Below are 13,421 nucleotides of genomic sequence, written 5' to 3'. Positions count from 1 at the left end.
TTGTGTAAAACAAAACCATCCTAGCCATTTAAAACTAAATATAATAATACAAATTATTATATAATTAATATATTTAATCTTCAATATGAAATAAGAAATTTTAAGTTATATAAATGCTTTCTTTTATTTAGTTGCCAAGGCAATTTTTTTATTTATAAATGTATTTATTTTTTGCTTTTGCTTAATTTACTTATTTCAGTTAACGAAAACTATTTTACTATTACTAAATATTTTTAGTTTAATATTTGAAGTTCAGTTAGCAATACCAACACTAAAAAAATAGACTTAATATTAAGCAAAAATAAGCAGAATGTTTATATATAATATAAATATATATATAGATATATATATATATATATATATATATATATATAATATATATATATATATATATATATATATATATATATTATTGGAATAAATATCTATGTTAAGTTAGTAAAATAGTATGGAAATTATATTTCACTATTGTGTACTGCAACACACTGCAGATTAAAAATGTATAAATTGTGACCCTGGCCATGAAAACCCAGCTAAAGTCATTTTGTGATTTACTGTTTTCTACGTAAAATCATTCTTCATAAGGTAAAGAACATTTTGTGAAAATGTAACTTTGATATCTTTAATATTGAATGAGTAAAGCCATGTCAGAGATTGAAATCATAGTGAAATGAATGACTGACAACAAGCTTTGATGGTTTTTATCTCATAATCAGGTTTTGAGACTTTAGCCTGGATTTCACAGACAGGGTCACGATGATTAATTTTATTGCAGTGTTCATGTTGTTGCTATGTTTTTTAGCTAATAAATGTAATGTAATTATTCTTAGCTGAAGAAGCTTTAAGCCAAAGTGAAAGCTAAAGATACTTCTCAAATTATTCGTATTAGTTTACTTTTCTTTAAAAGAATATTTATGAATATGTAGTTAATAAAAGGATAAAATTATTTCTTTGTATTTTTGGATGAGATAAGAGAACTCGGCTAAGTAACTGTAACGTACTCTTCGCACGAAGAATCGTTTTCTATCTCCGCCGCATGTAACTGGTTTGTGTGTGTAGAGTGTGTGGTCAGTGCTGCGGTGTGGCGCCTCCTGGCGGTGGAATGCGGAACTGGAGGAATCTGTAAACGTGTGCCATAATCTCTCCGTGCATTGTCTTCGCAAACAGTCAGTCCTGGAGCGCCTTCATTCCGATGAGAGCTGCTCCGATGGTCACATACGTTTGGTGCCGAGCGTGAGCAAAATGGAAGTTAAATGGCTGGCAAACGGAGTTGTTTAGTGCGCCTCACGGGGACAAGAATGTCCCAGAAAAGGGACGTGAACTCTTACCCAGATGGGTACAGGGTCCTCAATAGCAGTGAACTACGGGAGCTCCTACAAGATGAAGAAAAAATGAATCAGATCGTGCGACTCAGTGAAAAGGTATTTCTTCCGTCCACACACACACAGTTTAGACCATTAACAGGCTGTTTCTTTGCATGCTTGTCATTTTTGTCTCTGATCAACTGTTGTACTTGTCATTTGAACAAACTGTGCGGTAGATTATTCCATGCACATATTCGACTGATCGTGTGATTTGTGTAGCGTGTTATATGCATTACACGCCGTCACATACATCGTGTACCGTATACAGCGCTGCAGACCATTGCACTGCAGAGGTACTACAAACACTCATGTACTTGATCAAATAGCCTAATGGTTTTTTGTACAGACAATATTTCTTAAGGGAATCTTTTCCCAAATATTTACTGTCACATTAAAGTTTCTGCATTAAAAGTAAATTACGAATTAAACTATTTTAGTAATATTCTGCTTCACATATTAACATAATTTCCTATTATAGCTTTGCCAGCGAACAAAAGTGTTAAAAATTCTGGTTTCTCCTCCCTTGATGTAAAAATCAGTTTTAATACGCAAGTCTTCGGAATACTTGATTCTGATTGGTCAGTCGCATCATTAAACACTGAAACATTTTCATACATTATATAAACTGACTGACTGCTCAACTGCATATTTCAGTGTTGTGTAAAAAGCAACAAATCCAGCACCACAGAAAGTGATTATTAATATATAAATTACTATTGTTAGTAATTCATGTTGTTACTGTCAACAGTTTTTTTTTTTCTTAATACATGTAATGGTCTGTTTTTGTTAGCTGAAGCTTTAGACTAAACGATTTCTCAAATTCTTTCTAAAAACTCTTATATTTAATATCCATTTATTTATATTATGTATAGATGCCCCCTCCCCCATACAGACTGTGTGAGAGTCGCAATAATGAGCGGCTGACTGTACATCATCTCTTAAATATCACTCATTGCATTTTCAGCGGTTATTGTAATGCAGTCAGTGTTCTTTGTATTCTGTTCCTATAAATGCATTTGAAATGCATTTTGTATGGTTGTAATATTTTCCAGCTCACCGTGTTCAGGCTATAAAATCTCTCTCTCAGATTATTGTGTATTGAAACACAGCGAGGTTATATGAGAGCTCTTAAGGTGCATCATTCATTTTCAGCTTAGAAAATCATTTTTCATTTGGGACTGATCCGGTGTCACTGTATATGACATTTGAGACTTCAATTGCTGTAGCCTGATACCAGATCCCCACATGCCTACAGGGAACCTGAGCATGTTATTTGAAATATAAGGATAAATATGTTTGCACGAGGTCATGAAAACAACCTCAGTCTTTATAAAATATGATATACACATCAAATACAGTACATTATACTCATAAATTAAAGGAATAGTTCCTTATGTCATGCTGAACTTGACTTACACAGCAGGAGATGCCGTGGCTGCTCTTTTAAACAACAGTGAAAGTGAATGAGGACCGAGGATGCCAAGCTTAGAAAATGACAAAGATTGCACCATTCACAAAGTCTGTAGAGGAGGAAGCAAAATTTAAGCTAGCGTTCTTAAATCTCATACTTGCACATGTTCAGACTTGTTCACAATTGTTCACGAGATGACACATGAGAACCAATGGAGGCATCACTGACTTTAAATGTATATATGACACATTAAAAAAGAAAGATTTTTCAGAAAGCCATCATTTAGCTTCAGAAGACTACAGGTCCTTCTCAAAAAAATAGCATATTGTGAAAAAGTTCATTATTTTCCATAATGTAATGATAAAAATTAAACTTTCAGTATATTTTAGATTCATTGCACACCAACTGAAATATTTCAGGTCTTTTATTGTTTTAATACTGATGATTTTGGCATACAGCTCATGAAAACCCAAAATTCCTATCTCAAAAAATTAGCATATCATGAAAAGGTTCTCTAAACGAGCTATTAACCTAATCATCTGAATCAACTAATTAACTCTAAACACCTGCAAAAGATTCCTGAGGCTTTTAAAAACTCCCAGCCTGGTTCATTACTCAAAACCGCAATCATGGGTAAGAGGTTAACCCAGAAGGCCATCACTGACACCCTCAAGCGAGAGGGTAAGACACAAAGAAATTTCTGAAAAAATAGGCTGTTCCCAGAGTGCTGTATCAAGGCACCTCAGTGGGAAGTCTGTGGGAAGGAAAAAGTGTGGAAAAAAACGCTGCACAACGAGAAGAGGTGACCGGACCCTGAGGAAGATTGTGGAGAAGGACCGATTCCAGACCTTGGGGGACCTGCGGAAGCAGTGGACTGAGTCTGGAGTAGAAACATCCAGAGCCACCGTGCACAGGTGTGTGCTTTTGAACCAGAAACAGCGGCAGAAGCGCCTGACCTGGTCTACAGAGAAACAGCACTGGACTGTTGCTCAGTGGTCCAAAGTACTTTTTTTCGGATGAAAGCAAATTTTGCATGTCATTCGGAAATCAAGGTGCCAGAGTCTGGAGGAAGACTGGGGAGAAGGAAATGCCAAAATGCCTGAAGTCCAGTGTCAAGTACCCACAGTCAGTAATGGTCTGGCGTGCCATGTCAGCTGCTGGTGTTGGTCCACTGTGTTTTATCAAGGGCAGGGTCAATGTAGCTAGCTATCAGGAGATTTTGGAGCACTTCATGCTTCCATCTGCTGGAAAGCTTTATGGAGATGAAGATTTTTGTTTTTCAGCACGACCTGGCACCTGCTCACAGTGCCAAAACCACTGGTAAATGGTTTACTGACCATGGTATTACTGTGCTCAGTTGGCCTGCCAACTCTCCTGACCTGAACCCCATAGAGAATCTGTGGGATATTGTGAAGAGAAAGTTGAGAGACGCAAGACCCAACACTCTGGATGAGCTTAAGGCCGCTATCGAAGCATCCTGGGCCTCCATAACACCTCAGCAGTGCCACAGGCTGATTGCCTCCATGCCACGCCGCATTGAAGCAGTCATTTCTGCAAAAGGATTCCCGACCAAGTATTGAGTGCATAACTGAACATAATTATTTGAAGGTTGACTTTTTTTGTATTAAAAACACTTTTCTTTTATTGGTCGGATGAAATATGCTAATTTTTTTGAGATTTTTGGGTTTTTTGAGAATTTTGGGTTTTCATGAGCTGTATGCCAAAATCATCAGTATTAAAACAATAAAAGACCTGAAATATTTCAGTTGGTGTGCAATGAATCTAAAATATATGAAAGTTTAATTTTTATCATTACATTATGGAAAATAATGAACTTTTTCACAATATGCTAATTTTTTGAGAAATACCTGTATATCGCACCACATTTATGGTCAATGTCATTTTCAGTGCTTTTTGGTCATTTATGAAACTTGACAGCCTCTTTCTCAATTCACTTTCATTGTATGTAAAAGAGCAGCCAGGACATTCTTTTAAATTTCTCCTTATGTGTTTCACAGAAAGGAAAAACAAATCATACAGGTTTAGAATGACATGTTTGAATTATGAACAATCAGTGTTATTATTGGCAGAGTTGCAACATTAGATTGGCAGAGACAGGGTCACAGAGGTTACAGCTGGTCAGTGTGTTTGTAACAGCAGAGGCATGTGGTAAAAATAAGAATTATACCAACACAAATAACTGCAAATACAGATGCAGCCTCTGTATACTGCATCTTATGGATTGATGGTCTTTATTGATGGCTGTGCACGAGGGTTATGCGCTGGGGTTGTAGAGGTCAAACTCCTAATGACTTATGATCAGTGAGGCCCATCATTATTCCCATCACAAACAGGTCAATTCATTAACACACCAAGGTCTCCAAGGGCAACCGCAATGAAAGGGTCACAATGGTCTAGTGCTCTGGATACAGTTATTGGTCTTGTATGCATGAGCGTCATTCCCCAACAAGAGATTGTGGTGTTTTTACTAAATGGAAAAGGCTCTGTAATACCCAAGCTGTGCTCTTTCCTGTGAATAGCAATGAGACGGCCTTTATGGTTAACTTTATGTGCTCATTAGTGATACAGAGGAGAGAGTCAGACTTACTCCTTGAATTCATCAGTAACAGCAGCTCTTTGGTCATTCATGGTTTATTGACCAAGCCAAACTATCTCGGACTAAACAGATGGTCTTAATGTACTGTGCTTACGCTGCATGCTCAATGTGTACAGCCATCATTAATCATGTAGATTTGTGCCTTTGCTGTTTTGTATTGCTTACATGTTGAAAACAACTACATCTTAAGCTTGGATGTTGAATCTCATTAGCGCAACCAATGGCGTGAGTTTGGGGAGAAGCTGTCTGTTTGTCATTCAGTGGCAGCGTGCAAGGAACATGAATTTTATTTTTTATTTTTTGCTACATTTTCGGCATAGCTTAAATATTTTATATATATTTTTTTTTTGTAGCAATAGCCAAAAATACATTGTGTGGCATGTATTGATTTTTCTTTTATGCCGAAACTCATTAGGATATTAAATAAAGATCATGTTCCATTAAGATATTTTGTAAATTTCCTATCATAAATATGTCAAAACGTAATTTTTGATTAGTAATATGCATTGCTAAGGACTTCATTTGGACAAATTTGAAGGCGATTTCCTAAATGTTTTTTTTTTTTCTTCTTCTTCTTCTTTCTTTTCACTCTTAGATTCCAGATTTTCAAATAGTTGTATCTCGGCCAAATATTGTATAAATCAATTTAAAAAAATTACCTTTTTGTGAGTTCATATTAAAAAATTTAAAATTTAAAAATTTTCTCTCTCTCTCTCTCTCTCTCTCTCTCTCTCTCTCTCTCTCTCTCTCTCTCTCTCTTTCTCTCTCACACACACATATTTATATAGCAATTTGTGAATCATATCATACATTTGCTTCCACAAAATGTATTTAAAATGAAATATGGAAATTTATGGAAAGCACATAAAATTTAAGTAGCTAAATACACCACCTTTTGAATGTTTGGGGTTAGGATTTATTTTTTATTTTTTATAAAGCAGTTGATACTTTTATTCTGTATAGATGCTTTAAATTGATCAAAAGTGTCAGTAAAAACATTTATAAACTTACAAAAGATTTCCATTTCAAATAAATGCTCTTCTGAACTTTCTGTTTATCAAAGATTCCTGAAAAAATATCATATTCATCCGAAATATAATTTTTGTTTAGCACAAAATCAGCATATTAGAATGAAGGACCATGTGATACCAAAGACTGGAGTAATAGAGAACAATTGGAGAAATATTGAAATTCTTGAAATATTTCACAATATTACTATTTTTAAATAATAATAAAAAAATCCTAACAACCACAAACTTTTGACCACTGGTCTATATTTTAGTGGTACTTAAAAAACAGTTAAGTCATTTTGGCTGAAGAAACATTACGAAAGGACACAATAAGAAAGCAATTTGTGAATCAGTTGTTCTTTTGAATTCTTTTTACTGAATTGATTCTTAATGATTCATTCACAAGACTGATTCATGATTTCATGATAGTTTTATGGTGCTTTAGTCATTGAGGTTTGAGAGTTACAGTCCCCATTCATGGTTAGCAAACACTTTCATTCTCTGTTCTTTGAAAGAAAGTCATACAGTTTGAGAATGACATGAGGATGAGTAAATAATGACAGAAGTTTCACTTTATTTTGGGTGAACTATTTCTGTACGGTATTTTCCAGTTTGTGACTGTAGGGGTTTGAGTTGTTATATTTGTTTTATGACCATTGTATCATCCAGCCCACATGGTCTCCAGAGGACTTGCATCTGCACAGTGTATAAACAGAAATACAGGCATCTGCAAGCGGATATGGATAGTCTGTGTCAATTCCTGTTTAGGGAAAATGCTCTCTGTAGGTCCGGGCGTTTTACTTTTTGCATTAAACGGCAAGAGAGAGAGAGGAAATGGGCAAAGAACAGAGATACTGGAGAAACATGCGCCAAAGACCCTGCTGTTTCCCTCCGCATTCAGAATGTTCATTATCCAACCACAAGTGTGAAAGACATGCACACCAGCAGGGGCTGGACTGGACAGTTATTGGCTCTGGGTGACTTATGACGCATGCGGCAGACTCAGCACTATGGAATACTAAGAACCAGAGAGGGAAAGAGCCTCAGGACTCGCTCAGATGTTCCTCTGAAATATGCCCCAGTAACTAAAAGATTGATCATGGCCCTGTGAAAGAGCATGTGTCTTAGCTGTCTTTGTGGTATGAAAGCGCTACATCCTCGCCAAGATAAGCCACATCCTTTCCTGGAGTTCCAAATGTTCCGATGAATTTGTTTTAGGTGACAAACTAAAGTTTTAAAGAGATGCTCTGGTCACTTTATTAGCTGTGTTCTAAAACTTAGTGAGCTGCCTGTACACAAAATAAAGAAATAAAAGTGTGTAGAAACAATTTACACTCAGAAAGTGTTAGAAAATTTGGCATTTAGGAATGAAGAAGTGTCAAACACTGAATTAAAAGTGAAATTTGAAAGGCTAAAAAATATTTTCTTGCAAAACATACTCCAGTAATCTTAAAGATAACTTTTACGCAAGTTGCCTGAATGACAAGATGACTAAAAGAAAGCTCTGTATAATTGCTGGTTTCGGGTTCAGTGGTTTCACGAATCAATAAAAAATATTTGTATGTATGTGTTTATGTTAATTGGAGTATAGTTACAAGCTGGCAACATCAGTGTGAGGGGAGCCTCCTGTGAGCTTCACATGAACACCGCTGTTTGTTGCTGTCTGTTTAATCCAGTTGCTGTCTATTTAGAGTGTTCCATTTCAATTAGGATTCTACCTTAGAAGGCAGCTGTCTGTGCAGGGCTATTGTGTCATACTGCTTCATATTTGGATAGTTTTAGTTTTCAATTTGTAATTGTAAAAATGATGTGATTGAATTCATTTAACAAACAATTCACAACTGGTGCATTAAAAATACAAATCAGCACCCACAACTAACAAAAAAATAAATAAATAAAAGATCTTTAAATAGAGACCCAAATCAAAGACCCTGTGAAATCAGATTGAGAGTTTTATGGCTTTTTACTGTGGTTGTTTATATAGTGTACATCTAAATTCACTTTTAGTAGATACTACATTTGTCCATATTTCACTGCGTCTCGAATCGCACTCACGGAAAGCGCTTGAGAAACAGTGTCTCTTCCGCAGCTCGGTATACTTTGAACTCGTGCAAGACTGTACGACATTTGCATTACACGATTTGAATGATTTTTGCGTAGAAAAGGCGACAGCGCACAGCATTAATAGAAATGATCATTCATGTTTTCATAAACACTGGCCAAATTGAAAAACGAAACTAAAATTAAATCATCTTTGAGAGCAAAGGGGCCCCCTGGTGTTTCGGGGGCCCTACGCAACTTGCGTATTTTGCCTATAGGGAGGATAGGCTCTGGATGTAACTTAAGCCTTTTAGCTCTAAATGGAAGAAGCGTTTGATGTCTTGCCAAACTTCTTATTTCAAGAGTCCTGAAAGTGTGACCAAAAAAGAGAGTTAAAAGCTGCTGTTGTCCTATATTTGATTTTTTATCGACAAGCAAACTGGCATGTCGCCTATCTAAACTTCTAACAGTTATGCATATTTAGCACAGCATGCTTTGGGATATGTGGCTCTTTTATAAAGAAAGAGATAAATATTCATGATTTGACCTCCATGTGTAGTTAAAAAAGATGACATGAACACTGAGTCCCGCTGAGCAGGCATAATTTTTAGGCAGAGCATCAGAGTGAGTGTAATTTCTGGGTGTTGAGTGCAAATGGATTAGGTTTGCAGGAGAGATAAGAAGAACGTCGTCTCTGCTGAAGCCACACTTTGGGCCTTTGAGTGAGAACTGTAGGAAAATCTATGACAGCCCATATCCAATTCATTACCCAAGCCATTTATCATCTTGTCTAGAACCTCAAAATGGCTCTGTAGGAATTTAAACGATCCTTCACTGATCATACCCTCATTTAGTGGTCGACAACATCTGTATCGTCTTTAAATAGATTCAGAAATTTCAAGTGGAAAGATAGTGCGCTCTTTGTTTGCTGTGAAACCATGGAAATGCTTCCCTCGTCGGAGTGGGCTGCAGTAATGTGAAACAGTTAATGAAAGCTGAGAGCTCATAGTCCAGTCATAAAACAGTAACATCTATCAAGCTTAATTTGTGGTGTTAATTGCACCATATGATTTACTCAAGTAGGACAGGTTCCTGGATTCACGTCCATTATCAAAAGATCATAGCCTTAACTCTATTCCTAATTCTAACCATAACCAACCCCTCAAACCAAAGATAAATGGATGGAAACTAAACACTATGCAGGCATGAATGCTTTGGCCACTGCATCAAGCGGTCCCATTGTACATGCTTAACGTTCATTCTTGCAGAGCGGTAACACACTTTAGTACTCAAAGGAGCGATATAGTTGAAAACTGACCATAGAAAAGACATATTACGCTAATGGCTGGAACAGAATGCCTCAGAATGTACAATATGATGAAGCATATTGTACCTCAGATGGTGTTGACACATTCTGGAATGCAAATTTGCATAGTTAGATGATTCATAGACTTAATATGTTTTAGGCCTGAACAAGGAGGTCTACAACACCAGGTTTGAGCTTTCCATTAGCATTCCTTTTCATCTCAGTGGCAGTTATTTAGGACGTATGTGATTTGATCTGTCATTTTTTGCTAATGGTTGCTCAGTTCTGCAGCCAATTTTGAGCCAATTACCTGAGCTATGAAAAATGCTTAACTCTTACTGTGAAAACAAAGGTTCTAAAATGAGTTTTTTGCAGCAATGCCATAGAAGAATAATTTTTGGCTTCCCCAAATAACCTTTCAGTGATCAGTTCTTCAAAGAACTGAAAGAACAATTCAATAGAACTAAAAACCTTCTTCCACTATTAAAAACCCCTTTCTGTTTTTTGTTAAAGGTTCTTCATAGAACCATGGATGCTAATAAAGAACCTTTATTTTTAAGAGTGTGTATATAGTTCATTATTTATGTGGTGACATGACACTTGATTGGCTGGTGATGGACTGTTCCAAACCCTTCATTAGGGTTAGAATCCCTCACACTTGGCTCTTTTGGAGCTTTTGTTCAAGAACCTGGCATGTTTTCTTTCTTAGTTTGGTTTGTTTAGACGTATATGGACACAGCAGTCATGGTCGGATCCGCTCCAAACCAATTGGTCCAAGATTGGCTGAACAATGTGGTCTCGGCCTGATTGTAAACTCTTGAGTGGTTTGGTTGTGGTAAGAAAGCAATTCGACCCAATGGACCAATGATTCAAGCTGTATCATAATTCATAATGGGAAATGTTACAACAGTGTCTGATTCTGTTTGTGAGCACATTACATATCCAAAGAGAGCCATTCATCTTAAAATGTTGAGTAATTGCAATTCTCCGAAACAGGTGCATTGCAAGAATGCTGTCCCGACAAAACCTTGACACTGCTAGCATAATCCCAGAGCATAGAGGTGCACTCTGACCCATGAGAGGACAGGTTTATTCACATGTGAATTGCATAAACACATTATGGTATGCTTTGAAAATGATAAATTGTAATGATTTAAGTCCCTGTTTCAGAACAAAGACAACAATCTACTGGTCTGGAAATGCTTTTTGTGACTATACAAGTCTATTTGAATTGGGCATAGGTAAATAAATTAAATATATTTACTTGCAAAAATCTATACACTCTTAAAAATAAAAGTTCCAAAAGGAAGTTTTCGTGGCATTACCATAGAAGAACCATTTTGGTTCCCCAAAGAACCTTTCATTGAACAGTTCTTAAAAAAAAAATCATTTTTTTACATTTTAATAATTCAAATAACCTTTTAAAAAAAAATCATTTTTTTACATTTTAATAATTAATAAACTTTTTTCCCTTTTGTGTAATGGGGGAAACCCCTACAGATTGTTCTGGGACAGCACAGATATCTCCATTGATTCCATTTTTAAACACAATTATATAGAGCATATTTTTAAGAGTGTACTGGTGCAAACCCAAGAAAAACTCTGGGCCAAACCCCAAACCTTGGGCCTAAATGAAGTTTTCACCCCTACAGAATTGAATGGTGACAAACTGGGACTAAGAGTGTACTGGTGCAAACCCCTGATAAGTTCTGGGCCATTCACAGCTTCATTTGTCATGCAGAACTAATGCATGTCATTTGCAATCATTTAGCATTATGTGATCAAAAAACAGCTCGACGTTTTCCATCTGCATTTGATGAGGCATTAGTTCTGAACAATTACATTGCTTAGCCTGTATATAATATTCCTTTAATTATAAAATGATTATCTGCTCGTTCTGTGCTCCGCCATTCTAGAGAAGTTGTCTCTGAGGAGACACCCACTCTCTTGAGGCATTGATGGAACATCCCCATGTTAACAGCAATTATGTCGACAGTTGAATCAAGCAATTGACCTTAAAAATGAGAGGTTTGAAGTTGTTTCCCAATAAAAAGAACTTCACAAAACCTTAACCAAGTTTTGATCACGTATGCTCTTTTGAGTTACTCGAAGCAGCTCAAGTATTCCAGTTTCATCGTCTTCAGAAGATGGTGGCTTGATCACAGGGGACCGCCGTTCTCACATTCCCCCTTAGCTAGATAGATCGTGTAATAAATGTGCCACCAGTGGGAACATTAACGCCATGTTTGGGGGTCTCGCACAGCATTAAGAAGGGAGGCGAAATTGTCATACTTATTGAGTGAATGAATCATTAATCCTCTTATATGCTCGACTAAGCACGCTCAGTCTTCATAATGTTCCCCGAGTTTTGAAATGCATAAAAGTGGCAGTTAATATTCATAGCAGCAACAGAAGAAGAAAAATCAAGTTCTGTTATGACCCAAACCCTCACTTACAGTAAAAGTAGGGGTCTGTGGTTTCAACTGATGTCTGGGCCTTTGCGAATGCTTTCCATGAGGACATTGGTTTGGACGTGGCTCTGCTTTTCCCTCCATGGTTAGAGAATGGTCTTGGGCCGTGTCATGCAGGATGGTCAGAGCAAATAATGGCACTTTTTTCAGGGACAATCCAGCAGGATTATTTCAGCATGGGACTTTGTTTTATTGTACTCAAGCAGCGCGTGGTTGACTGAGGCGGTTGGTTAATCGAGCATTGTCTTCATTGCCGCTCCAGGCTATGTCCCCTTTTCAACGGCAAATCACTGGAAGAATGCTCATTCGCTCTCATCTGGAAATCATCAACTTCATTGCTTTTATAAAAATATAGTTAAATGTCAATATTTAGTGTCGTTCGGACAGAATGAAGTTGTGGTGAATGAGGTCTTTATCTGTTTCTGATGCCATCCTGTGTTTAATATTTTTTTCTCTCATATTGCTTGCAGTTTGACCTTGAGCCGTAAGCCTTCCCGTCACAGTCATGAATTTGGCCTTGAGATAAAATCACTACTATAATATGAATTAAGTATAACCTTAAGAACTGGTTATTGATATTCATTTCCCAATTCACAAGCCCTAAAGTCAAATAACTACCAAAATCGATTCACTTTTGATTCTTCTGATACATTTCACTTGTATGAAAGAAATTCTCTCTCAGCTACCGCTATAAATGATAGCTTATAAGCTAGTAAGAAAATGTTAAAAGGAAAAAGGTAAGGAAAACATATACAGGTCCCAAACTCTGCAGCTTAATTAATATTTAGTTTTACAGCTTTAATAATGAACACAGCCAAAAACTAAAGTTTAAAGTATGTTTTTTTTTATTTGAATTTCCAGTGCAAAAAAAATAATAATAGGTAAATTATGAAAACGATTATAACTCTGAATGTATGCATATCATTCATACTGTATGCTTTTGTATTTCCTATCCTTAAATCTTAGTAAACTCGACTAAATGCTAAATGTCTTTGTTCACGCACGGATGTGGGCCCTTGCCCAAGCCATATACCCAGTTCTCACTGTTTTCATGAAACATAAGGAGCTTTTCTCTACAAATCAAACATATTAGCTAAAGTCCTTAGTCACGCTAGTGTAGAACTGAAGGCTATTATTTTCTCTTTTTTTAGATTTCCTACAATCTCTCTTGGACACGTTCATGGATTCTGTGTCTGGCATAA

At 36.5% G+C, this 13,421-nt stretch overlaps 1 protein-coding gene across 1 annotated transcript in view; it reads left to right on the top strand.

Moving 5' to 3' along the window:
* Positions 1-1,075: 1,075 nt before the first annotated feature.
* Positions 1,076-13,421, top strand: part of LOC109108563 (vacuolar protein sorting-associated protein 37D-like) — a 36,981-nt gene continuing 24,635 nt past the window's right edge. The window contains exon 1 of the mRNA XM_042724929.1: positions 1,076-1,421. Coding sequence (XP_042580863.1) covers positions 1,254-1,421 — 168 coding nt within the window. The 5' untranslated portion in view covers positions 1,076-1,253. The remainder of the gene's footprint in view (positions 1,422-13,421) is intronic.

This window comes from Cyprinus carpio, chromosome B5 (genome assembly GCF_018340385.1).
Source record: "Cyprinus carpio isolate SPL01 chromosome B5, ASM1834038v1, whole genome shotgun sequence".
NCBI lineage: Eukaryota > Metazoa > Chordata > Actinopteri > Cypriniformes > Cyprinidae > Cyprinus > Cyprinus carpio.
The sequence above is the reverse complement of the archived record's forward strand: the minus strand, read 5'-3'. Positions and strand labels throughout refer to the sequence as shown.